Source organism: Trachemys scripta, chromosome 18, assembly GCF_013100865.1.
Source record: "Trachemys scripta elegans isolate TJP31775 chromosome 18, CAS_Tse_1.0, whole genome shotgun sequence".
Lineage (NCBI taxonomy): Eukaryota > Metazoa > Chordata > Testudines > Emydidae > Trachemys > Trachemys scripta.
Window position 1 is genome coordinate 1095104 of NC_048315.1, and position 24052 is coordinate 1119155.

At 63.1% G+C, this 24052-nt stretch overlaps 3 protein-coding genes across 4 annotated transcripts; 1 reads left to right on the forward strand and 2 right to left on the reverse strand.

Moving 5' to 3' along the window:
- Nucleotides 1-785: 785 nt before the first annotated feature.
- SEBOX (SEBOX homeobox) lies at nt 786-4696 on the reverse strand. Of its 2 annotated transcripts, none has more exons than XM_034752969.1 (3): nt 4214-4696; nt 2182-2369; nt 786-2039 (listed from the first exon to the last, which is right to left on the reverse strand). In XM_034752969.1, exons 1-3 carry the CDS (start codon nt 4245-4247, stop codon nt 1602-1604), a joined length of 660 nt encoding a protein of 219 aa, XP_034608860.1. In that variant the 5' UTR covers nt 4248-4696; the 3' UTR covers nt 786-1601. The 2 variants fall into 2 exon arrangements, with proteins under 2 accessions (XP_034608860.1, XP_034608859.1); XM_034752968.1 differs by having other exon boundaries at nt 3701-4696.
- On the forward strand, nt 4696-13197 carry KIF12 (kinesin family member 12). Its single transcript, XM_034752970.1, has 16 exons — nt 4696-5244; nt 5347-5425; nt 5512-5633; nt 6181-6256; nt 6873-7007; nt 7213-7348; nt 7842-7933; nt 8264-8405; nt 8566-8684; nt 8932-9036; nt 9440-9575; nt 9776-9905; nt 11481-11613; nt 12067-12209; nt 12480-12634; nt 13032-13197. The coding sequence occupies exons 1-16, from the start codon at nt 5084-5086 to the stop codon at nt 13121-13123; spliced, it is 1956 nt and encodes a 651-aa protein (XP_034608861.1). The 5' UTR covers nt 4696-5083; the 3' UTR covers nt 13124-13197.
- A 140-nt stretch (nt 13198-13337) lies between these two features.
- VTN (vitronectin) lies at nt 13338-23179 on the reverse strand. The gene is made up of 9 exons (XM_034752967.1): nt 23040-23179; nt 18831-18979; nt 17997-18116; nt 17215-17520; nt 16553-16692; nt 15875-16031; nt 15014-15166; nt 13960-14244; nt 13338-13538 (listed from the first exon to the last, which is right to left on the reverse strand). Exons 2-9 carry the CDS (start codon nt 18889-18891, stop codon nt 13441-13443), a joined length of 1320 nt encoding a protein of 439 aa, XP_034608858.1. The 5' UTR covers nt 18892-18979; nt 23040-23179; the 3' UTR covers nt 13338-13440.
- Nucleotides 23180-24052: the final 873 nt, after the last annotated feature.

Consider the following 24052-nt stretch of genomic DNA (forward strand, 5'->3'; position numbering starts at 1 on the left):
GCTTGAAAATGTGACCCAAGTGCACCCCAAAGACTCAGAAACCCGACAGCAAAGACACCCCTCCCACCTCCCTTATTTTGACAACTGTCAGGATTTTGTGACTTTGGGGGCCCGATTCATGGCTTTAAAATACTTGTCTTTGGGGCTTAGCAATTCAACTGTCACATGGGCCCAGCCCTCCAAACCTATGGGGGGGGGGGGGCTGGCTGTGCCACATTCCCCTCTGCATCGCCTTTCTAACCGGGCCCGCAGCCTCCCTCTGGGGGATGGGTTTGGGGTAGATAATTTTCAGGCCTGGACCCAGCTGCTGAAAACCTGTGCCAGAATCCCAGCCACCGAGCAGGCCAGCAGCCATGGGGAGGGCTGGCAGAAACAGCTGCCCCTGTGCCCAGGGACCAGACACAGCAGGGCCCCGCAGCTATCGCGGGCAGCAAAGATACAGAGGCTCAGAGAGATTCCCATGCTCCCCTCTGCAGTCACTGGCAGGCAAAGAGAAGGGGGCTCCCGGGCACAAGTTCTACTGCTGCCGGGGCTACAGCGGTGGGGCTGGAAGGGAACCCTGCCCTGCAGGCCGCTCCGCACACAGCAGGCTGGATGTACTGCTGAGCGGGGGAACCAGCACCTGCCGCACTGGGGCAGGCCTGAGCCTTGACACCGTCTCCCCAGAGCTGGGAGCCCCCCCTCCGCTGCAGCTCCCGGTGGCCCAGCTTGGCCAGGGAGGGGCTAGCAGTGGGCAGTGGGCCAGGAGCTAACAATGTTGATTAATGTTCTGATGGCTGCTAAGCTCCTTCTAAAAACACGCTTTAATATTTCTGATATGTGCAAATCTATTTTGTAACCTGGAAATGTTACATAGCGCCGGGATTAGGTAATGTAGATAAAGTCCGTGGCGGGGCCCGGCCACAATCATTTGCAAATACAGCCTGAGATTAAGGTATTTTTTGAGAGATTAGTTGGTATTACTGCTGATTGTGATATGCAGGACCGGGCTGCAGCCCCGCGCTGCCAGCCCGCGGCACAGACCTGCATTTAGGATATTGGATGGTATTGCAAAGATCTTAAGGAGTCACTGCAATAATACTTCCCCTCTAATGAAAATGACAGCGCTAAGCTGGGGAGGGGGCGCGGCCCCACAGTTATGATTGGGATGGAATTGCTTTGCAGCGCGCACCCAAGAAAGGCAAGATGCAGAGGTCACCCCGCTGCACGCCCTGCGAGCAGAGCCTCCCTCCAGATTAATTCAGCCAGGTATCACTGCAGGGGCTCAGACACTTAGTCCTCCGTGTCCTGTGGCAGCCCAGAGCCCCCCGCGCCCAGCTGCCCTGCAGGCTAGTGGTTAGATGGAGTGGGGGTTGGGAGCCGGGCGGAGGGGAGCTGACCCAGCTAAGGGCTGTTTCCAGTTGGCAGCCTGGCCCCGTTAGCTGGGTTTGCCCCCATGTCCATGGGCAGCAGTTTCCAGCTGGCACCGCAGGTCCGGATGTCTTGCCCAGCACAGAGCCCAGCAGTGCCTGGGGCCAGCTGCTCCAGGGGAGCTCTAGGCGCCAGGCCTGACGGCTGCCCCCCAGCAACAACTGCGGCCCCCGCCTTGGCCGGGGCCAGGCCTAGGGCTCGCCCAGGTTGGTGATGATGGCCGCGTTATAGATGAGGTCGGAGATGTAGCCGAGGGAGGTCTGCGCAGGGAACACATCCCAATAGGAGAGCCCCTCACCGGCCGTGGGGTCCGCTCCCTGCGGCCCCGCCTGGCCGGGGGCAGCCACAGGCCACTGGGCTCCCGCCTGGCTGCAGGGGGGCTGGCAGCTGTCCTCCCACAGGAGCTGCCCCTGGAAGGCAGAGACCAGGCCCGGCAGCGCTTGGCCCAGGCACTGCTGCGGGGAGCTGCCGGGCAGGCGGAGCTCGGGCACCTGTTGGCTTCTGGCCCCTTGTCCCTGGGGCGGTGGGGGGCAGGAGGGGGGCGGTTTACTGGCCAGAGCCCTCCGGCAGCTCGGCTGCTCCGGCTTCCCGCTCTTGATCCTCCGGGCGCGGCGGTTCTGGAACCAGACCTGGGGAGAGAAGGGCCGTGAGGGACTCCCCCGCCCCGGCCGCAGACCCCCGCTGGCGCCCCACGACGTCCCGGCCCGCGGGATACGACGGGGCACCAGGGGCTCCCCCGCCCCGCGGCCAGCCCGCCCCGCCTCGCCTCACCTGGATCTTGGCCTCGGGCAGGTGGGTGAGCTCGGCCAGGCGCTCGCGGGTGCCGATGTCGGGGTAGGGCAGCGCGGCGAACACCCGCTCCAGCTCGCACAGCTGCCCCCGGCTGAACGTGGTTCGCTTCCTCCTCCTGGGCCCCGCCGGGCAGCCCCCGGCGCCCCGCTCCGGCTTCGGGCGGCTCCCTGCGGGCAGGGGAGACGGGCAGAGCTCAGCCCCCAGCCCCGGTCCCCGCGAGCCTCCCCCGGCCCCAGGCTGCCCCGTCCCCGGTGCTCTCTGCTCTGGGCACCGACCTGCTTGGGGCTCGGGCCGGCGGGCCAGGGGCGCGCCCCGGGCGGGCGGCGGGCAGCGGCCGGAGTCTCCGTCGGGGAAGAAGAGGCGCGGGCCGGGTGCGGGGCCAGCCCGGCTCATTCTCTTGCCGGGGTCCCTGCGCCCCGTCCAGTCCCGCGGCTGCGGCTCAGCGCGGCCGCCCGGCGCCTCCCGGGGCCTTTTATCCCCCGCTCCGCTCCCCCGCCCCGGCCAGCAGCTCCCAGGGGTCTGGGACCGCCCAGGGCGGGCGCGAGCCGGCTTTGATCCCGCGGCGTCTGACAGCCGCGGGCTGCCTCTCCCCCCCCCGCCGCGCCCGTCGGGGGATCCCAGCCCGGCCCATCCCAGCCCCACCCCTACCCAGCCCCGCTAACCCATCCCAGCGCCCCATTCCCATCCGAGCCCCGCTAACCCATCCCAGCCCCATCCCTACCCAGCCCCGCTAACCCATCCCAGCGCCCCATTCCCAGTCAGCCCGGCCCGGCCCAGCCCAGCGCCCCAGGCCAGCCACGTGCCCCAGCGAGCCCAGCCCACCGCCGTCTCTCTCCACCCCCAGGGACGGGGCTGTTTTGGGCTCCCTAGCTTGGGGCTGCTTTAGCCAGGTCCCATGCCCTGGGCTGCGCCCCTTGCCCACTGCTGTCTCCCAGCCCTTCCTCCAGCGGGGTGGGAGGCCAGGCCCTGCCCGTGCTCTGGGGGGATGACAAGGGGGGCCCAGGAGCTGGCCCAGTTGCTGAGGAAGGGAGGGCCCAGGCACTGAGCAGCAGCGCCTTCCGTCCCCGGAGCCCAGGGGTAACTAACCGGGGCTCCGCCTTCCCCGTTGAGACCTGGGGCAGGTTCCAGGTTTGGAGTTTAAAAGCTAAGCTGTGACCCAGCCGGGAGGGAGTCTCACAGCAATATGTGACCCCAGGCAGAGCAGCTTTGGTTGTGGGGCCACATGCTGAATGCTGAGGACCAACCCAAACCCTGATTGTGAGCCTCCCTTTGCTCTGGGACGTCCCTTTGGGTCGGTTCCTCACAGGTTTCTTGCTGGCGCCCGCCAGGTCCCATCTAGTTCCTTGCTGGGTGCTGGCAGGGCTGGCCCCAGTTCCCCACACAGGATATTCCCCTGTCGCCTTTCCCTATGGGCCACCCGTCAGCGTCTGCCCAGGGCCATGCTCCAGGCCTGCCCCCTCCGCACTCGCATTCCAGGCTTCTCTGTGGGAAATCTTACCCAATCTGGCAGCGCACAGGGCAGGGTGTCCTGGGGAAGTGGCTGTCAACCTCCCAGCCTGGCAAATGGCCATCGGCGCAGCACATCCTCTATTAATGCCTGGAGGCTGAGAGGCTGTGCGCAGCTGCCCGCAGGCTCCTCTGTGGTGTGATGGTGTCAGCAGTGGGTTGGCTGTCCTGAACGGCGTAGGCCCGTCTGCACCTGCACGGTTCAGCATGGAACTGCCTTGGCCTTACAAGGGGCCACGTGACCTGCAGCTGCTGGACTGTTTGGGGAATTGAGTTCCCAGGGGAATAACTAGCAAGTGCTCCTCTTGCCAGCCTGCCAGCTGGAGGGAGCAGGCCCCTGTGTGCCATCCATGGCTAGCACCAGAGTGAGATACTGGAGTAGCCTCCCCCAGGGCCCTGTGAATTGGGACTGAACGAAACACCAGCACTAACTCCCGGAAGTGCAGGGGGGGGGGGGCGCAGGGTTTCAGGCCCCTCCCTCTCATCTGGGGGGGAGGATACTGGCCTCTCTGCGGCAGACAGGACGCAGCGCTGCCCATGTGCCCTGTGCAGGGCCCCTCATGGCACAGAGGGTCCAGCGAGTCGTGGCCCTTCCTGGCTGACACGTGGTGCCCCTGCTGCTCGCCTGGCGACTGCCCTGTGCCAGGTCCCTGCGTTGCGTTTCCTCCAGACCTGGTCACCCGCTCAGCGAGGTTCCCGCAGCCACTGCTCCGACTGCAGCCGCTCGCCTCTCCCCGCTGAGCGGGGCTCGGAGCTGGCTGGGGTCATTCCCCTCTTCTCACTGGGTACCTCTGAAAGGGGCTGGCTTTGGCCAGCTTCCAGCGGCAGGTGGACCCAAACTCTGCCCCCTCCTCGGGGAGCCTCCCCTGCAGCTGGCCACTTCCCGAGCCAGGGGAGAAGAGTCTGGGGGAGGGGCTAGCTCCCGAAGCTGGAGCAGGTGAATATTTAACCGGAGAGCTGGCGCTTGTTTCGCTTGGGCAGCTCTAGGCCGGTCGGGGGTGGTTCTGGCTGGAGAAGGGGGCGGTTGGGCAGCCGAAGAGCTGCCGATTTCACCCCGCAGAGAGCTGTGGGATGGAGCTGGAGCAGGGGCAGGAGGCCAAGGCACGACATCTAGCTGCGCAGTAAGCCCGAGAGTCGCAGGAGCTAGTGGGGAGGCCCTGCCATCTCTCTGGGGCCACCGAGGGACTAAGGGTGCTCAGGGCACCCAATCCCGGAGGGGGGAAAGGACCACAGGCCCCTTCAGCCTCGGGGGGCCCTGGAGTCTCCTATTCCTTCACACCAGGTGCAAGGGTTCCGTTCCCTCTGGCGGTGGAAGGGTTAACTGCATCCCTGAGCAGCTGGTCTGGCACATCAGGGCTCAGCTTGGGAAGCGCCAATGCGGCTGCATGGCCCAGTGAGAGCCCCCGGCTCCCCCAGGGGCGGCTCTCGGGGCTGCCAGAGTCCCTGCTCCCCACACGGCTTGTTTTCCAGGAGCCCAGCAGGTGACCAGGAGGATCCCACGGACAGGAAGGAAACACGTCTCCGGGTGGTGCTCAGGTGAGGGGCAGGGGCGGGCGGCTGATGGTGCCAGCTTTCGGGCCGGGCACCTGGGAGCAGGAGGGTGGCCGCATGGGGACTGATGCCTTTCCCTTTGGCTAGGGTTCGGCCCCTGACCTGCCCGGAGCGCCGCAGAGGGGACCAGCGTGTGGTGCACTGCCTCGGGGACAACACCGTCTACGTGAGTGCCCCACGCTGGAGAGGCCACAGCTGGGCGCCGGCCTGAGTGGGCCGGATCCTGAGCCAGCTCTTTTCTCCCCGCGCCAGGTGAAGGCGGCCGGGCAGGAGGCGGCCTTCAGGTTAAGTGCAGTGTTCGATGCAGGCACGTCCCAGGAAGGGGTGTTTGAAGGCAGCGGGATGAAGCGACTCATAGAGCTGGCAGCGAATGGGTGAGGCTGAGGCAACCCTGAGTGGAGAGTGTGCTCCCCCTCCCCCCATCCTCTTCCCCTCCCCCCACTCCCATCCGTAACCCCCAGCCAGCCATGCACGCGCTCCCCCTCCACCTGCCCCCCATAGCCCCCAGCCAGCCATGCACGCGCTCCCCCTCCACCTGCCCCCCATAGCCCCCAGCCAGCCATGCACGCGCTCCCCCTGCCTGCTCCCCCCCACTGTGGCCTCTTTCCCAGCAGCCATCTGCAGCTTTCTACCTACACAGCCTCTACAGACTCACCCCCAGGCACAAGCATCCAGCAGCATCCACCCACTCCCTCCCCAGCAACACCCTCCTCACACCAGCGCGTGCCCCCAGCCGTGCGCCCCTTCACCTCCGCCCTCTCAGGCACCATCTTGTGCCAGTGCCGAACCGCTGGGTCACGGGCCACCCAGCCGTTCCTACCACCGGGCACGACTGCATTACCTGGCTCCGCCACGAGAGGGCGCCTTGCACCCGCCAAGGAAGGGGGCAGGTGCTCAGCGGCTCTTCTGCCCCCTCCCCAGGTTCTCCTGCACCGCCTTTGCCTTCGGACAAACAGGCTCTGGAAAGACCTACACGTTAATGGGGCCCTTAGCCCAGGTGAGAGACCCTCCTCGGGGCAACCTACACCGTGCTGAGCCCATACCCCAACCAGCGCCTCGCTGCGCCTCCCGGATCACCAGCCCCGGCCTCTCCCAGCAGGGGGCGCTGTGGGGAGCAGGGTGCTGGCTGTGTGTGTNGGCCTCTCCCAGCAGGGGGCGCTGTGGGGAGCAGGGTGCTGGCTGTGGGGGGAGCTCCCAGTTACCCCAGCCCTGGCCTCTCCCAGCAGGGGGCGCTGTGGGGAGCAGGGCGCTGGCTGTGGGGAGTGGGGCGCTGAAGCTCCCAGTTACCCCAGCCCCGGCCTCCCCCAGCAGGGGGCGCTGTGGGGAGCGGGGCAGAGTGCTACCTGTGGGGGGGAGCTCCCAGTTACCCCAGCCCCGGCCTCCCCCAGCAGGGGGCACTGTGGGGAGCGGGGTAGGGTGCTAGCTGTGAGGGGAAACTCCCAGTTACCCCAGCTGCTGTGGGGGGGAGCTCCCAGTTGCCCCAGCCTCTCCCAGCAGGGGGCGCTGTGGGGGGCAGGGCGCTGGCTGGGCGTGGTTCTCAGTTTCCTGCTGCAGGGGGTGGAAGCTCAGGGCACTCTGCCATTGGCTTTCCGAGACTTCTCCTCTCTCTGCAGAGCGAGGGCCAGCCGGCGACTCCCTACCTCGGGGGGCTGATGCAAAGGGCCTTTGTGTGTCTCCTGGAGCAGACGCAGCACTACAGACCCGGCCTCGTGCTCAGTGCCTCGTACGTGGAGATACACAATGAGCAGGTAGGGCCACCCCCACCACCCTGCCTGGACAAAGAGCTGCAGCACCTCATGCCCCCAGCCCATGCCCAGGGCTGGCTGATGGGCACCAGACATTACCCTGCCCTGCCCCCCATTACCTCTCTGCTACAGCCCTTCCCGCTCACCCACGTCCTTCTGGCTTTCTGGGCTCCATTCCCACCTGTCCCGGTGCCTCCCCTCTGTCCAGGTGAGAGACCTGCTGAGCCCAGGATCGCCCAGGCCCCTGCCCGTGCGATGGAGCAAAACCAGGGGCTTCTACATCGAGAACCTGCTCACTGTGGAGTTTGGGAGCCTGGAGGCCATCATGGACCTGCTGCAGGAAGGTACCGCACAGGGCGTCTCCAGCCTTGCAGGGCACTGGGGAGGGGCACAGGCAGGACCCCCGGTGAGTGGAGACCCCAGGGCTCTGCAGCCCATGGGCAATGAGCCCAGTGCAGAAGGGGCCCCCTGGTGGCCAGATGGGGAGTGAATTCCCTTTTGCTGAGCCTAGTGGTGGGGAGCTGCTCCTCCCACGAGCCTTCCACCTGCACCAGGGCATCGCTCTGGCCTAGGTCACCAGCTGTTTTCCAAGGCAGGACTGGCGGCCTGGGGGCACAGGCAGCAGCCAGATGGGAACAGCCTGTGCTGGCCTAGACCCAGCCGCTGAGGGAAGAGGCTCCATCTCCGTTCCTGGGGCTGCAGAGGCCCCCTGCCCCGTAACGAGCTCAGGACCCTGGGAGCGCAGGTTCTGCAGGAGGGTGAGGCCCAGCGCCAGGGGGTCAGGGGCTGTTTAACCTTTTTGCCTGGCTCTGACCTGCCTGCGCCTCCCGCTCCCAGGCACCCGAAGACGGCGGAGCGCCGCGCATGCACTGAATGGGCACTCGAGTCGCAGCCACGCCCTGCTGACCATCCGCATCCGCCGCAAGGCTGTGAGTCACTCGTGTCCCAGCACGCGGGGCCTCAGGGGCCATGGCATAGCCCATCCTGCTCCCAGGGGCCCAGCTGCATTGGCAGCTTGGGGGAGGGTCCGAGGGGCACTGGCCTGAATGGCTTTGATTTGCTACTGCCCTGCTCACCCTCCAGGGGCTGCTCTGGGCTGACGCCCGTCTGAGCCAGCCTGGTGCTTCTCCCTTTGCTGGGCTCGCTAGGGCCTGCACTGGAGACCCCAGCTGTGCAGGGCAGGCTGCCTGGCTGGGAGTGTTCCTGAAGGCCCATGGAACAGGACACCTGTGAGCTACGGTCCCTCCCCTTCCCCACAGGTGAGCCCAGACCCCAGCTCCTGCCAGAAAGGCGTGCTCTGCTTCGTGGACCTGGCTGGCAGCGAGAGGGTGAAGGACACCGGCTCGGCTGGGGAGCACTTAGTGGAGGCCAGCAACATCAACCGCAGTCTCCTGGCTCTGGGTAAGGCCCCTGCAGCCGCGCCAGAGGGAGGGGCCAGGCTTGCATGCTCCCCCAGCTGGCTGCAGGCTCGGCTGGGCCTTGCGGCTTTTCTGTGTGCTCATCGCCTGGAGCAGCGCCACCTGAGCGCCAAGGCAAGTGTGACAGCCTGTCCTCCCCGCAGGGCACTGCATCTCTCTGCTGGTGGACCCCAGACGGAGGCGGAGTCACATACCGTACAGGGACAGCAAGCTCACCCGGCTGCTGGCGGAGTCCCTGGGCGGATCCGGGATCACGCTCATGGTAGGAGCCTGGCTCCCCTCTGCACCCGGGGAAGGGCTGGGTGCGGGCCTGGAGCTGCAGCCCCACAGGTGCAGCGCTGGGACGGGAGCAGGGGAAGTGACCTGTCAAAATCACATTGCAAGGCTGGAGTCCGGGATTCCAGTGCCTGAGCCGGCTAGCCTGGGGCCGTGGGGAGAGACTCGCCAGAGCCCTCTCTGATGACGGCCCCACTGGGAGCTGCTCCTCAGCCTTGTCCCTTGTCCAGCAGGTCGCCTGCATCTCCCCCTCCTCGCGCTGCCTCCCGGAGACACTGCGCACGCTGCGCTTCGCCAGCAGGGCCAAGAAGGTCACCACCAAGCCTGTGGCACACAGGGTAAGGCCAGAGGGTTCTGAACACAAGGACGGTCACATGGGGTCAGACCTGGAACCCAGTGTCCTGTCTCTGACAGCAGCCAGTGCCAGGTGCTTCGGAGGGAACGAACAGACCGGGGCAATTCTAGTGATCCAGCCCCTGGCGTCCAGTCCCAGCTTCCGGCAGTTGGTGGTTTAGGGACCCCCCCAGCGTGGGGTTGTGTCCCTGCCCAGCCTGGCCAACAGCTGTCGATGGGCCGAGCCTCCAGGAACTCATCTTTTCTTTTCTGAACCCAGTTATACTCTTGGCCTTCACAACATCCGAACAGCTGAGTTCGCTGCATCCCAGGGCAGGGCCCCTTGTGGCCCTCTCCCTGAGCTGTGGGGCCCCCTCCCCTCTAAGCCTTGTGCCTTTGATTTGCCAGGTGTCCCGGGAGAAGCTGCTGCAAAGTTTGGAGCAAGAAATCCAGGCCCTGCGGGAGGAAAACCTCTCCCTGCGCCAGCAGCTGCGGCTGCCCAGGATACTGGGCGCGGGCACAGCCGCCTACACAGCCCCCACACGTGCGTGCAGCTGGGGACGGGGCAGAGCTGGGGGTTAGAGGGATCCAGGGCCGCCCTTGGGGACAGGAGTGGGGAGCCTGCAGAGGGGCACCGTGGGCTTGTGCATCAGAGAAGTATGGGACCTGCCACCCCCAGGCCCTGGCCCGAGTGCAGGTGCAGCGGCTGGGCTCCAGTTATCACCCATCTCGTTTTCCTTGCAGAGCTGCCCGAGTGCCAGGGAGAGAGCCATGCCCCTGGGCAGAGAGGGCCCCCGAGGAGAGCACCCGGCTCGGCCAGGCGCAGCCTCTGTGGCCTCCTGCAGGAGTTTGTGCTGGAGAACGAGCAGCACAGGTAGCAACAGGACGTTCCCCCTCCTGGGCTGAGCCCTGGGAGACTCAACTCCTGGCGGGTGGGGGGGGGGGGGACCCTGCACCTCCCTAGAGCCCGGATGTGTGGGTGAGCCCCGGGAATGGCCTGGTACCTAGGACAGAGGTCACTGGCAAAGCAATGCCCCCTACACACGAGGTGGGCAGGGCTGCACCGTGTGTTCCCCAGCTACCTCAAACCAGTTGCTACCCGCGGCAGCGTGACTCTCCCAGGCAGCGAGGCCCACCCCGGCTGGGCTCAGGGAAGGGGCACCCCAGCCCCACTCCCCCAGGCAAATGCCGCTCCTCCGACCAGGTCCCAAGCCCAGGGGCTCACCTTCAGGCCAGGCGGCTGGGCTCTCCAGCAGCTCCACAACACCCACCCAGGCTCTGCCTGCCTCCCCCCGCCTCTCGCCGCAGAGAGTCCCTGCCATGCCTGGCTCTCTGCAACTCAAGAACACCGCCAACTGGGCCTGGACCCCCGAAAGGTCAGCACTGCTGGGCTGGGTGACTGAGCCAGATCTCGCTCCTCCTGGCCCCTCACGCCCAGCGAGGGGGTGCCCCAGCGCACTACCCAGAGGGCGTGGTGAGCAGGGCAGCGCTGGGCTCTGCTAGAGTCTAGATGGATGGCTGGGGTGGGGCCCAGCGTCCACAGCTCACCGCGCTCTCCCCTTCCTATTGTCCTACTTGGCCAAGGAAGGAACCGATCCCGCTGACGAGCAGCCAAGCCCTTGCCAGGGAAGGGCAACGTGCACTGGTGCAGGAGCTGATGAGATAAAGGGGCAGGGGGAGGGGCAATGCAGGCAGTGCCTGAGACCCCCGTGGGTGGGTGACAGCTGCTCTGCAGGGTGAGGGAACCCCTCAATAGCCAGGCCCTGAGCTGTGTGCGCGATGGGGAGGCATTTCCGAGTCACCTGAAGAACTGGGGGGGAGGGTCTGGACTCTCAGTGCTGGCGTTGGGGGGCCGGCCCTCTGAGGGGCACTCGGCACGTACGGGGGGCGCTGGACGTGCGGGGGCGCTGTGTGTGTGTTGGGGGGCGCTGGGTGTGTGGGGGGGGGCGCTGTGTGTGTGGGGGGGGGTGCTGGGCGTGCGGGGGGAGCGGGGGGGTGTGTGGGGGAGTGCTGGGCGTGCAGGGGGACACTAGGCATGCACTGGGTGTGTGGCGTGAGGGAGGGGCTCTCTGCTGGACATGGCAGAGCCCAGGCCCGTCCTTCAGGCCAGTCTTGGGTTACTTGTGGGCCACGGTCCCTGGGGCTGGGGCAGGCGCAGGCCTGGCAGAACAGTCAAGCTCGGGGAGCCCCTCAGACGGGTGTTGCAGGAATTCCTGCTCCGGGCAGCATCTCAGCCAACCGCAGGCCCCCTCCAGCCCCTGGAGCTGCTGGCTGGGTGACTGACCTGCCTGTCATTGCGGTGACCTCCCTCACCCGAGTCCCACCTTGCCAGGTCTCCCCCCATAAGCTGTGGGGCTGCTGGCTCTTGCCTCGCCGGGCACCGTGGCTGGGAAGGCATGTTGGGATGCCTGGGGCTGCCCCACTCCCACTCATCTCATTTATGTTCCAGGCACCTAGAGTCCCTCCCAGCCCTGAGCAGCTGGGGCCAGGCCCGACGTTCCCCCGAAGCTGCCCCCAGCTCCTGCAGCATCCAGGCCCTGCCCTGCGCCCGCCCTGCCCCCAGCGCAGCCCAGTGTGGCCACGTGAGTCTCCTCTTCCTGTCTGACTTGGCGCCCGAGGCCCTGGCCCCTGACGTGTCCTGCCGGCCGTGACGCCCCAGGGGAGCTGCCGCCCCAGCGTTTGGGCTGGTTTGAATCTGGCTGAAAGCCGCTCCTGTGGGGCCCAGCTCAGCACAAAAGGCAGAGAACGGATGGGCCATGGAGCCTGGACGCCCGTCTCCCTTCCAGCGGGACACCTGCTCCAGCTTCCGCCCTGGCCCTGGCGCCCCCAGCCATGCATGGAGCCAAGCCCCAGCACACACGGCTGGACGCCTGCACCACGTCCCCTCCCGTGCTCTCTTCCTCTTGCAGATACTGCCTCCTGTCCATGCCTGCCGCTGCCCTGCCAGCGCTCCCAGGCATGGGCCATCCCCTGCAAGGCTGGCTGGGAACAGGAAGTGGGAGCTTTCAGCCTAAGGGCTCTGCTTGTCCTTCCAGCTGCCGCCATGGGAGGTGCTCACTGCGCAGAGTGGTTCCAGGTTCCAGGGGACCAGCCAGGGCAGCCCATGGGAGGACCCAGCTCAGCCCTGGCCCCAGAGCCAGCAGCGCCCTGTGGCTCCCTGGTTACTCCATGGGAAAAGGTGAGAGTCACCAGCCTGGGGCCAGGAGTGAGTCCGGCCATGGGGCTGTGCAGGCAGGAGCACAGGCCCCCAGGCCAGGGCTCAGGGCACATCAGAAGGTGACCCAGGGACAGGGGGGGAGGCAGTGGGGTGGGGCAGCCATGGCCAGATTTGATGTGGGCCCCAGGCTCACTGCACATGCAGCCTCTGGCAGGTTAGTGGCCTCCTGTGCTCCATCTGGGCCACCAGCCCTGGCCCCAGTACTCAGCCCAGCCCTTGCTTGCGTTGCAGGAGCCTGGGCCGAAGGAAGAGCTCCGTTGGCTCGTGTCTGCTCCTGAGAGACACCCAGCAGCAGGGCCCTGAGCCTCCCCCCGGCCTGGAGGGGCAGGTCGCGCCGTCAGCCCCTCCCCTGCCAGGGCAGCCAGGCAGCAGCACAGGGCACCAAGGTAAGCCGTGACGGAGCAGCAGCTGCCGAGGTTTCCCTATTGGAGCGCCGCCCACGCAGGCTGGAGGGGTCAGAACTGGGGTGTCCCTGGCTCCCCGAGGGGGGGGGGGGCCTCGACTGTGCAGATACTGAGAGCCTGGGATGGGAGAAGCCTTTCCCAGCATGCTTTGCACAAGAGAGACTAAGGGAGATGTGGGGCAGAGGCTCCCTGGAAGTCGTGTCTTCATGGAGCTGAATCAGTGGGGGGGAGCGGGAGCTCCTTAGCTTTGGGGCCCATCCCAGAATCGGGACCCTTCCCCCAGCTCTGGTTCCCTGACACCCCCTTGCAGCTAGAGGGGAGGAGGGTGGGGCCCAGGGTGGGGCTGGCACTAATTGCTCCTGTCCCTTGCGGCCAGCAGCAGGCGCTGACCCTGAGCTGCGGCTGGAGGAGGTGCTGGACTCGCTGCAGGAGCAGCTCCAATCCTACAGCCTGCGGGATGCCCGGGACTGACTCTGAGCATGTGCCCCACACCAAGGGACCAAGTGATCTATTAACCCTCTCAGTGCCGTGCCGTGGTGGAGCGCCCCATGTCCCGGTGCATGGCCAGGACACAGGGCCTAGTCCCCTGCAGGCTCTGGGGAGGCAGGTGTGGCCTTGCCGGGGTGTGGCCTGCACAGCCCTGCCCATGAAGCTCCCGCTGCCCCAGACAGACACGGCCCAGGGCTGACACTGAGCTCCCTGTTTATTTGGCTTTAGCGAAAGACCCAGCTGCTGTGGATATGGTGGGACGGCAGCAGCCCATCCCCTTGGGGGCTCCCCGGTCCCGCTCATGGGCAGCCCAGCCAGTACTGAGCGATGGGGCGAGGGTAGCGAGGGCGCGCGAAGTCCACGCGCTTGCTGCGCAGGTTGAGGCGATAGTACTTGTCTGCGGGAGAGAAGGGCGTCATGGTCAGTCCCCCAGGGCTCCGCTCACCCCACCCTCAACCCCAGCTCAGAGCAGCAGGAGCTGAACTGGCCTTGCTGGCCTCCCCTCGCCTCCCACCAAACATAGGGACAACCCTGCTCAAGGCTTTGGCCAGAGTCCAGGCCCTGCCAGGGCAGCCTGACTCCCGGGTCCAGGCCCAGCCTGCCCCAGCTCTCCTCCCCGCCATGAGGCGCCTCTCCACAAGTCAGCCCCATCGCTCACAGTCAGGCTGAGCAGAACGGCCGGGCCCTGGGAAAGGGTGGCCATAAGGGGGCGGATGGGGCCGCATGGCAAAGCTGAAACCCAGCCCTGCTGGGGGTGGGGGGCTAGGTCAGGCCAGCTGTGAGAGCAGCTGGGGAGAGCTGATGGCACTGGGACCCACCTGCCACGAAGAAGTAGACGCTCTGGATGGGCTGGCACTGGGAGCCCCCGGGCAGCCAGTCAGGGTCCGTGTCCGAGGAATCGGATTCATCCTGGAGCCAGTCCCAGAAAGTGTGAGCTGCCGGCCGCCGGCTCCTGTACTTCTTGCGGTGCCGGCGGGATTTCCTCCTTCGAGACCAGCTGCTAGCCTTTGAGGAGACGTAGATCCTGCCGGCCATGGCAGCATCTAGGGGTCTCGGCAGCCCCCTCCAGTCTCTGCTGATGTACCGCGGTCCACTGGCCCCAGCTGGCAGAACAGCACAGCGTGGGCATGAGGACTGGCTGGCAGCATCACTGCCCGGGGTTGGTGCCCCAGCTGCAGGCAGAGGCTCACCCAGCCTTGCCACAGGCAGCGTCAGGGAGTGGGGTCCCCAGGGCCTTCAGAACAGGGAAGGAAAGGAGCTGGCGGGGGGAGCAGAGCCGCCCCAATCCCTGTGACAGGGCAAAGAGCAGGCTGGGAGGAGAGACGTGAGGGTGGGACCCAGCCTGCCGCAAGAGGTCCTGGAGCCTAGCCTTGTTTCCCACGCCGTTCCCCTCCTCCCCAACTTTCTCTTCACCTTGCACAGCCCCACAGCGTTGGCTCCAGTTAAAACAGACAGGACCTGGTACCTGACTCCGTCCTGGTCTGTCGCCTGTACGGGGGGAGCAGCGGGTGCGGGGTGCAGCCTGGGGACATGGGTTGTGGGATGCAGGTGTTTTGGGGCTGGGGGGATGCAGCATGTGGGGATGCGCTCTGTGCTATCACTGTGTTGGGTGGAGCTGGTCCCACTGAGGAGCACTGGGGTCTAACATACTCCAGAGCCGGATCAGGGGCCCTCAACCTGCCTGTCCTGGTTAGCACCTGACCTCCCAACCTGGTCACTTCCTCTCTGCATGGCCCCGACTCCAAAGCCCCTAGCAGCTCACACATGCTAAGGGTGCGTCCCATGGCCTCTGGTTCCCCCTGCCCCCAGCCCTCTGGCTTCAGTGACCTGCTCTGCCCAGGCCCATAACCTGGGCCGTTCCTCCCCACTTACTGTACGGGGTGCCCCCAAAGAGCAGTTGGAAGAGGTCCTCCCAGCTGTCGCCCTGCATGAGCGCGTAGTGATCAAACACCAGCGATGGGGAGGACATCTCACAGTCCTGCTGGCTGGGCTGGTTGGCAAAGTCGTATGCCCAGTAATGCTTGTCTGGAAACGAGACATGGAGCCTGTCAGGCTGGAGCGATGCCATCCTGCTGGACGGGGTTGGGGCCCAAGGCACAGGGTCCTTGCCCTGCTGGCCGGAGCAGGGCAGGGCATCCCCCAGCACTGGGACTGGCTGGCAGTACAAGGCAGCTCCACTCAGTGGCCAGGGGCTCTGCAGCCTTCATAGCGTAGCCAGCGCTGATTGTTTTGTCACACCTCTTGGCACGCTAGTAACAGCCCAGGCCCTGGAGGCAGGTGAGCAGCAAGACGCCTGGTTTTTCTTTCAATACAATCCAGCTGGGCGCCATGACCGAGTGCAGTGAGCAGCCCAGACACCCTGCAGCTATGGGCGAAACCACGTTTATTAGTGTCGAAAACCCTCATCATTTCTAGCCACTCTCCTGAGTTCTGAGTGCCTGGAGCTGGCAGCGCCAACTTCACCCACCGCCTGGTACGCAGGCGAGGGCCCTGCAGCTGCTGGGCCCCGTGTGCCCTGTGCCCTCGGGCTGAGCAGCCAGGCAGGGACGGCCCAGTGCTGCCGGATAGCTGGGCTGCGGAGAACAGCAGGGCCAGTGAGCAACGGGCTGCAGTGAGCTGAGGCTCACCACCAGCGGAGGGCACTGCCCGTGTGTGGGGGCCATGCCCAGTGGCACTGTCGGGGGACACAGCTGGGAGGGGTAGTTGGGCCAGCTGTGAGAGCAGCTCATTTACCTTTAAAGAAATAGACTCTCTCCTGGCCATGGTAGCTGTGCGCGGGGAGGGCGAAGGCTGCGTCGATGTCATCAGGGATGTCCTGGAAGCCATCCGAGATATTGCGGGGGTAGCCAGGGTCCAGGGCACCCTCGTTGAAGCGCCAGTACTGACTGCCCTTGGGAGACAGCCACAAGGCAGGGTCAGCTGGGGGCACTGCTGCTGGGCAGAGCCTGCCATGGGCCCAGGCAGCATGTCCCTCCCTGGGGAGCAGGATTCAAGAGCCACAAAGACTCTGGGCCATGAACTCACAGCCCTGAGCGATGTAAATTCCCTGCAGTGAAGTGTCCGCCCCCATTGCGCTCACCCTGTTGCCATGCCGGACGCTGGCCTGGCCACGCCCTGCACACCAATGGGGCTGCCTGGTGCATGCCCACGGGCTCTTGCCAAACTCTGGTCACTGTCCCACCTTTGACCGGGGCCATCAGCTGTGTGCCTGGCCTGTCAGCTCTGCCCCCTTCCGCCCTTCTGCAAAGGGGCCCAGGCCAGGGGGACGAGGCCTCGCAGATCGTCAGTGGGGCAGGCAAAGGAGCCGGCAGCGGCTGGCTGGGGGGCCCGGTGGTGTGACTGGTGCTCCCGAGTCAGGCCATGCAGCAGCAGCACAGGCAGGACTTTAACCAACCCTGCCCGCGGCCCCACCTGGAAAATGTAGGTCTTGCCCTGACAGTTAATGCGTGTGAAGGCGGCATCAACGGGCCCCTCGATGCCCCAGACATCGCGGATGAGCTTGGGGTAGCCGGGCCTCACGCTCTTCTCGTCCAGTTCATAGACGTATTTCCCTGAGAGAGGAGGGAGACAGGAGCCGTGAGGGGGGCAGCTCCCCCCCCCCCCCCCAAGTCCCCCACTGCCTTGTTTCCTGCCCCGNGAGGAGGGAGACAGGAGCCGTGAGGGGGGCAGCGCCCCCCACCCCCCCAAAGTCCCCCACTGCCTTGTTTCCTGCCCCGAGTGTGCACAGTGTGAAAGGCTGGCAATCTGCAGGGAGGCTCTGCACCAAGCCGGAGCCCCTCACCAGGCCCAGGACAGCCACGGCAATGCAAGCGACCCAGGGCTCTGCCCTGCCGGCACGGCATCTGCCTGTGTGGGGGACTCAGGCTCCAAGGCCCGTCAGTCCAGGCTGTCAAGGGCCCAGCCAGTGGGTTTGATGGCATGGACATCTCTGGGAACTGGGCTGAGACCCACCTTCCTCCGCCAAGCATCTGGCCGATGGGAGTGACCTGAGATGGAAGTGAGTCAGTGCCCCGGAGGGGGAAGCCTATGCAGCCCTCGCCCAGTGCCTGCGGGCAGCACTCGCCTGCCAGTACCTCGGAATGCATAGAGAGAACCGTTCTTCAGGTCCGTGAATGCATCAAAGGGCTTTCCGCTGCACAGCTCCTCCACCTCCTCCACCTCCTCCTGCTCCACCTCTTCCGGCCCACTGGGAACCAGCAGGGGGACCCCACTGCCTGGCACTGTGACCGAATCAACAGTGGCAGCAGTGACTGGGTCTGGAGATGTGGTTGGGGGGTCAGTCGCTGTGTCGAGGGTCTCTGTGGTTTCACCCAACGTAGCATTGGTGCTGTAGTCCATGTAGTCGTCCTCGGGGAATGCAAACATGTCCCCGCGGGTCACTGTGCATAGGGCAAGAAAGAGGCTCGGCATGATCCAGTCAGCAGCCGGGAGCCCCGGGGATGCTACAGCCCTGACTCTGTGCTGGGGCTCTGAGTGGCTGGGCCAGAGGTGACATGTGCTGCCAGAAGAACGTTCCCATTCAGCGTGGGAAGAAGCGTCCCTCCTACGCGCCCCATCCCCTGAATCAGTCTCTAGCCCCCCAGACTCCTTGCGCCTTGGAAATCACAAGGGCCCCTCAGTGAAGGGGGCTCAGCATCAGCCTGCCTCCTAATGGAACGTCCCACTGACCACAGCAGCTGCGGAAAGGGGCCCTGCTGGCTGGGCACTCACTGACCCAGGCATATCGCCACACGCAAATCTGGGGCGCCCTTCCTGCTACCAACCAGCCAATGGCAACCGCAGGGAGCCCGGGCCTTGCTTGTGACTGCTCCCTGGCGAGGGGAAAGGGCCTGGGGGGCTCCAGAGGGGCAGGTACCTTTCGACTTGCAGGCCATCGCGTAGTCACTGCAGCAGCTCTGGTAGTACACACAGAGGGCGTCACACTGGCACTTCCTCTGGGCATGGAAACCATCCTCGCAACGGCCCACACACGACTCTGAAACAGCCAACCGCCAGCCGGGAAGTAACCGCAGCAAACCCACCCCCAGGGAATGAGCCACGGCCCTGGGGCAGCCAGCGACTCCCCACACCAGCCCCACCTGCTAGCGCTGGCTGGCTGCTGGTGCAAACAGGACTAGGGTGACCAGATAGCAAGTGTGAAAAATCGGGACAGAGGGTGGGCTGGGGGGCAATAGGAGTCTATATAAGAAAAAGACCCCAAAATCGGGACTGTCCCTATAAAATCAGGACATCTGGTCACCCTAACCAGGCCACGGCTATTGTCAGTCCCACCACCCAGGCAGCTGCATTTCTGTAGCAGGCCAGCCCTGCGCACTGCAGCAGGATTTCACTAGTGCCTTGTCCCCACCCCTCCCTGCTGCGCTTCTCCCCAAGCCCCAGGACGTGCTGAAGCTGAGGGTGTCTGGCTGTGGGGTGTGTGACTAGTGCCGTGAATGGAGATCTGCCTGTGGGGAGAGGTCAGCAGCGCCTGGCTGCTCCTTTCAAGATCCTGCCTGGCGACCCCGGCCAGAACCCCAACTCAGATCCTGCTTTCTCCTGGGCTCCTTGGCCGGCTGGAGGCCTCAGTAGCCCCAGCCCCCAGAAGCCCAACAGACCCTCTCTCAAAGGCTAGCTGGAAGCGGGAGCTAGGGAACATGTGGAACTGGACTGTCCAGCAGGGAGCCCAGCCCAGGGGAGAGCAGAGACTTACCTTCAGCTGCAAAAGCTCCGCAGAGCAAACCCAGCATCAGAGCTGGGACCAGCAGCCTCATGGCGCGTGGCTCCTGGACTGCTCAGGCAGACTGAGGCAGGGCTGCAGCCTCCCGTCCCAGGAACTCACTGTTTGCTTAGCCTGCCCCTCTGCAGGGAGAAAACAAACAGTCAGAAGGTCAAAAAAACAAATGACCAGGAGGTGACTGACTCCCCCCACGCAGGCCTGGAAGGGGGCTGAAGGCCTTTGCACAGGCAGTATCTGCTGGGACCCTGCTCTGGGGGCTGACTCTATAGCAGGGCTAAACAAAACCTGTGTGCACCAAGCTGAAGGCAGGTAGAGCCAGGTTTGAAACCCACTGGCTGGCGTGGGCCGGGGAGTCTTTTCCAAACACCGCGGCAGCCCCACAATAAGGAGCTGGCTAGTGAGTCTCTCCTTGGAACCAGCTGGGCAGGCGATGAGAGGCCTTTTCAGACAGTCATAGTTTAAGGCCAGAAAGGGCCACCAGACCATCCAGTCTGATCTGTGTGTCACTCTAAACCCAACAACCAAGACCAAGTCCAGCCCACAGGAGAGGGGAGTTAAAACACTGTTCAAGGTTCCAAGAAGTGTTACCAACTCGCGAGTCACGTGTGTGCCTGACAATATTAAAACCCAGCTCCTGTGGCGAAGGTTATGTGTGAATCTCAGCTTCCATTTTATAGCCAGTAACTTTCTACCCCTCACTTTTGCAGCGAAAAGTTTGAAAATCATAAACCCATAGGACTGGAAGGGACCTCGAGAGGTCATCTAGTCCAGTCCCCTGCACTCAAGGCAGGCCGAGGTAGTATCTAGACCATCCCTGACAGGTGTTTGTTTGTCTAACCTGCTCTTTAAAATTCCCAACAATGGAGATTCCACCACCTCCCTAGGCAATTTATTCCAGTGCTTAACCATTCTGACAGTTGGGAAGTTTTTCCTAATGTCCAACCTAAATCTCCCTTGCTACATTTAAGCCCATTGCGTCTTGTCCTGTCCTCAGAGGTTAAGAAGAACAATTTTTCTCCCTCCTCCTTGTAACAACCTTTTACATACTTGAAAAACTGTTCTCATGTCTCCTCTCAGTCTTCTCTTCTCCAGACTAAACAAACCCATTTTTTTCAATCTTCCCTCACAGGTCATGTTTTCTAGACCTTTCATCATTTTTGTTGCTCTTCTCTGGACTTTCTCCACTTTGTTCACATCTTTCCTGAAATGTGGTGCCCAGAACTGGACACAATACTCCCGTTGAGGAGTATCAGCACGGAGTAGAGCAGAAAAATTACTCCTCGTGTCTTGCTTACAACACTCCTGCTAATACATCCCAGAATGATGTTTGCTTTTTTTGCAACAGCGTTACACTGTTGACTCATATTTAGCTTGTGATCCACTATGACCCCCAGATCCCTTTCCGCAGTACTCCTTCCCAGGCAGTCATGTGAGACAGTATCAAAAGCTTTACTAAAGTCAAGATATACCACATCTACTGCTTCCCCCATCTACAAGGCTTGTTACCCTGTCAAAGAAAGTTATCAGGTTGGTTTGACGTGATTTCTTTTTTGATAAATCCACGCTGACTGTTACTTATCACCTTATCATTTTCTAGATGTTTGCAAATTGATTGCTTAATTATTTGCTCCATTATCTTTCTGCGTACGGAAATTAAGCTGACTTGTCTGTAATTCCCTGGGTTGTCCTTATTTCCCTTTTTATAGGTTGGTACTATATTTGCCCTTTTCCAATCTTCTGGACTCTCTCCCGTCTTCCATGACTTTTCAAAGATAATTGCTAATGTCTCAGATATCTCCTTGAGTATTCTAGGAGGCATTTCATCAGGCCTTGGTGCCTTGACGACATCTAACTTGTCTAAATAATTTTTAACTTGTTCTTTGCCTATTTTAGCCTCTTCTGATCCTACTGACCCCCAAAGGCTCAGAGAGCAAATGGCCAGAACCCAGTGTTTGGGATTTTTGAGCCAATCTCATGATTGGTTGGGCCTGACTCAGGATCTGTGAGCGCCTGGGGCGAGCGATGTCGACGCGCCCCCAAGACATGCCGTGATGGCTGCGCTTTAGGATCTGAGTGAAGCTATTTCCCTATGAATCAGCAGCTGCAGGGCAAGTGACCAAACCACCCGGCATTCCAGAGTGGTGGGGGGCTGAAGCCAGGGGCCAGCGACCAGCCTGGCTGCATTGTGCAGAGTCTGGGCCCTTTGCTCACTTTCTCTGTGCTCTCCAGTTCATTGCTCTGTGTATTCTGCTCCCAGAATTCTCCTTTCATCAGATCCTCTTGTTACTAATTAACACGAATTCGGCTCTTCCTCCTGGCTCCTGATAACTCCCTGCCATCGGGGGCAAGGAGCAAGGGTCCAGGCTCCACCTGGGCTCAGCCAGTACATGCTGCCAAGGCCCAGCCCGAGCATGGGGCAGCGTCCCATTGCAAAGCAGGGCCCAGCTGCTCTGCCCGCTGTGGGGCATCTCACATCGCTACAGCAGAGAGACACTGCACACTTAGTGACAGAGCTGCTGGGATTGGAGAGACTGGGGACTGGTCTGTGTGCGCTGCTCTCTGCCCTCGCAGGAGTCCCGGTTGTCAGCCTTATCACCCTTCTGTACGCTGGGAGACAGAGACAAGGTTACCCGGGAGCTCTCAGATCTGCCTCAGCCTCCCGTCCTGCACTAGGAATGCAGTCATCAGGGCTTGCTGAAGGCTTTCTCCCCCAGACGAATGGGGTTAGCAAGGCCCCAGGGCCAGGGCAGTGGGAAAGGCAGTGAAAGGCAGGCCGGTATGGACAGGGTTTGCCAGTTATCTTTTAGTTTAGTGATAAACGCCTAATTATCTTCCTATACATTCACATGGTTTAAAACGGATATGATAAACATGAGAAAAGGGTTAGAAAACCTGACCCAAGGGAAGGTCAAAGAAACGGGGCACTTTAGTCTTGAGAAAAGACGATGGAGGGGGGCCCTGATGACAGTCTTTCATATGTTCAGGGCAGATATAAAGAGGGCTGTGATCGATCGTTCTCTGTGTCCACTGCAGGTAGAACAAGAAGTAACCAGCTTAATCTGCAGCTTAGATATTAGCAAAACTCTCGGACTCTAAGGGGAGTTGAGCGTTTCCAAGGGAGGGTGTGGCATCTAAGAGCAGGCTGGACAAACTCGGGTCAGGGCTGGTCTAGGGTTACTTGTCCTGCCTCAGCGGAGGGGGCTGGACTCGAGGTTCCTTCCAGCCCGACATGTCCGTGATTCTCTGAGTCAGCGTCTCCCCGTTGGGTAGATGAGCCGGACTGAAAGTTGGTACATTGTTGCAAGGAGAGGTCTAGCCTGTGCCTCTCCTGGCGAGCCTGGCCCCCGAGTTGCGTGGGCAGAGCCAGTCAGCGATGCCCATTTCCTGAGCAAAGCAAACAGGAGCCTCTTCAGCCACCCAGGGTAACGCAAGTGGAACCCGCAGCAGGGATCTAAGCAAAGGCACGAGGCATCCCGATCTCTGCAGCTGCCCCCCCATCGTCCAGGGTAGGGGAGCCCCACAGGAGGGTCCTGCTGCCTGGACACTGACACAGGCAATCGACTGCACTCAGCTAAGTGGGCTCTCTCCTCTTTCGGGCTGCAGAGCCCGTCACCCTGATCAGGGAGAGCAGATGAAATGCCCTGCACACAGGAGCTGCTCAGCGAGGACAGGGGCAGGGGGCAGCCCGGAGATCTGCCTGTCAGGCAGTGTAGAGCCAAGAGTAACTGGCCAGACTAAGGCTCTGATCTAGGTCCTCTCCCAGCTGCAGAGTGCGTTGGGTGTAGGTGGAAGCTGAGGTCACATCCAGAGCCCCAGCCTGCTGCTGTCACAACCCCCCAAGAAAGAAAACAAGAATTCTGGGCTTGGCAGAGAAAGCAAGAGGGATGGAAAAGCAAAAGGTTAATAATTTAACTGACTAGCGAGCCCCTGTGGACGGGGACACACACAAACACCATCCCCTAGGGAGTCTCATGCACCAGCTACCACCCCCCAGGGACACACGGTCCCACACCAGCTACCACCCAAAGGGACACGAGCACACACCACCTACCCCCCCCCAGGGACACGCGGGCGCACCGAGGGAGGCTCACTACGGTGGGTAGCCCCTTTGCTCTGTGGACTCCTAGCTAAACGAACTCTTGCTAGCACTGGGTAGAAATCATGGGCTAGGAAACTCCTTACAGCTTTGCAGGCTCTGCACTCAGCGTCTCCTGGAGGCCTGGGCCAGTCAGATCCCGTTGGTTACTGTCCCCTGGTACAAGATAACGGCCCTTTCCTGGGACAGCCCCCGGCTCTGTCCATCCACGCAGGTGCAGAGAGGGACACTGGCTGCTACGGCACCAAAACAGCAACTTGGATTTAAGTCTCAGGCTGAGATGGCTGCGGCTTGGCTCTGGTGCAAAGGGTTTTCATGGCTCTTTTCAGTGTGTTTTGCCCTGTGTGTCTGTCTGGGTTAGGTAACAAAAGGAGGTACCAGGCCAAATCCTGCTTATAGCTACCCTGGGATAGGAGTCACCAATGGAGTCACCCTGATCTACACCACTCTGCACGAGGACAGCTTGGCCCAGTAGCAAACGGACACCGAGAACTGTCCCGGGGCTGGGACCGGCAGCCAGGGCGACTCACCCAACCATGTGGAGAAGGAACGGAGCAGCAAACGGCAGCGCTGGACGGGAGGCTGCCTGCACCCCTGCACATCGCTCTGCAATGCGCCAGCCAAGAGCTGCTGTGACCTGGGCCTGCGGCAGCCACTCGCAGCGTCGTGGGGGCTTCAGAGGAGGGAGGGAAAGGCAAGTGTGCGCTGCTGCCTCCTGCTCTGCCCAGGCCCCAGGGGCAGCCCGCGACCCCCACTCCCCCCGTGAGCCCCGCCCTGCTGATGCACATGGGGTGAGACTGTCACTGGCCAGCACCCTCGGCCCCTCGGCCGGGAGCCGGGCAGGGCTCCCTCAGGCTGCCCGCCCCATCTCGGAGGAGCGTGGCTGCAAGGGTGGCCAAAGGAGACTCGGAAAGGAATGAACTGTCTGCCCCCAGGGCCTGAGAGAAGAGATGGCAGAGCTCTGGGAAGGGCTCTCGGGATAGGTGGCGATAGAAGGGAGGGTCTGAGGGAGATACGGGGGGGGGACCTGGGGCTTAGGGTGGACCAGGCTCAGAGGGGGGGTCAGGATGGACCAGGTGGGAGGTAGAGAGGGACTCAG

Coding starts and splice junctions, on each gene's coding strand:
- SEBOX (XM_034752968.1), bottom strand. CDS start 3,917: ATGCTGAACCGTGCAGGTGCAGACGGGCCTACGCCGTTCAGGACAGCC. Junction 2,370..3,700: donor CCTGTGCGCTGCCAGATTGG/GTAAGATTTCCC, acceptor CCCTGCCCGCAG/GGAGCCGCCCGAAGCCGGAG. Junction 2,040..2,181: donor TGCCCGAGGCCAAGATCCAG/GTGAGGCGAGGC, acceptor TTCTCTCCCCAG/GTCTGGTTCCAGAACCGCCG.
- KIF12 (XM_034752970.1), top strand. CDS start 5,084: ATGCGGCTGCATGGCCCAGTGAGAGCCCCCGGCTCCCCCAGGGGCGGC. Junction 5,634..6,180: donor ATAGAGCTGGCAGCGAATGG/GTGAGGCTGAGG, acceptor CCCCCTCCCCAG/GTTCTCCTGCACCGCCTTTG. Junction 6,257..6,872: donor TAATGGGGCCCTTAGCCCAG/GTGAGAGACCCT, acceptor CTCTCTCTGCAG/AGCGAGGGCCAGCCGGCGAC.
- VTN (XM_034752967.1), bottom strand. CDS start 18,891: ATGAGGCTGCTGGTCCCAGCTCTGATGCTGGGTTTGCTCTGCGGAGCT. Junction 17,521..17,996: donor GATGGCCTGCAAGTCGAAAG/GTACCTGCCCCT, acceptor CCCTATGCACAG/TGACCCGCGGGGACATGTTT. Junction 13,539..13,959: donor CGTCTACTTCTTCGTGGCAG/GTGGGTCCCAGT, acceptor TCTCTCCCGCAG/ACAAGTACTATCGCCTCAAC.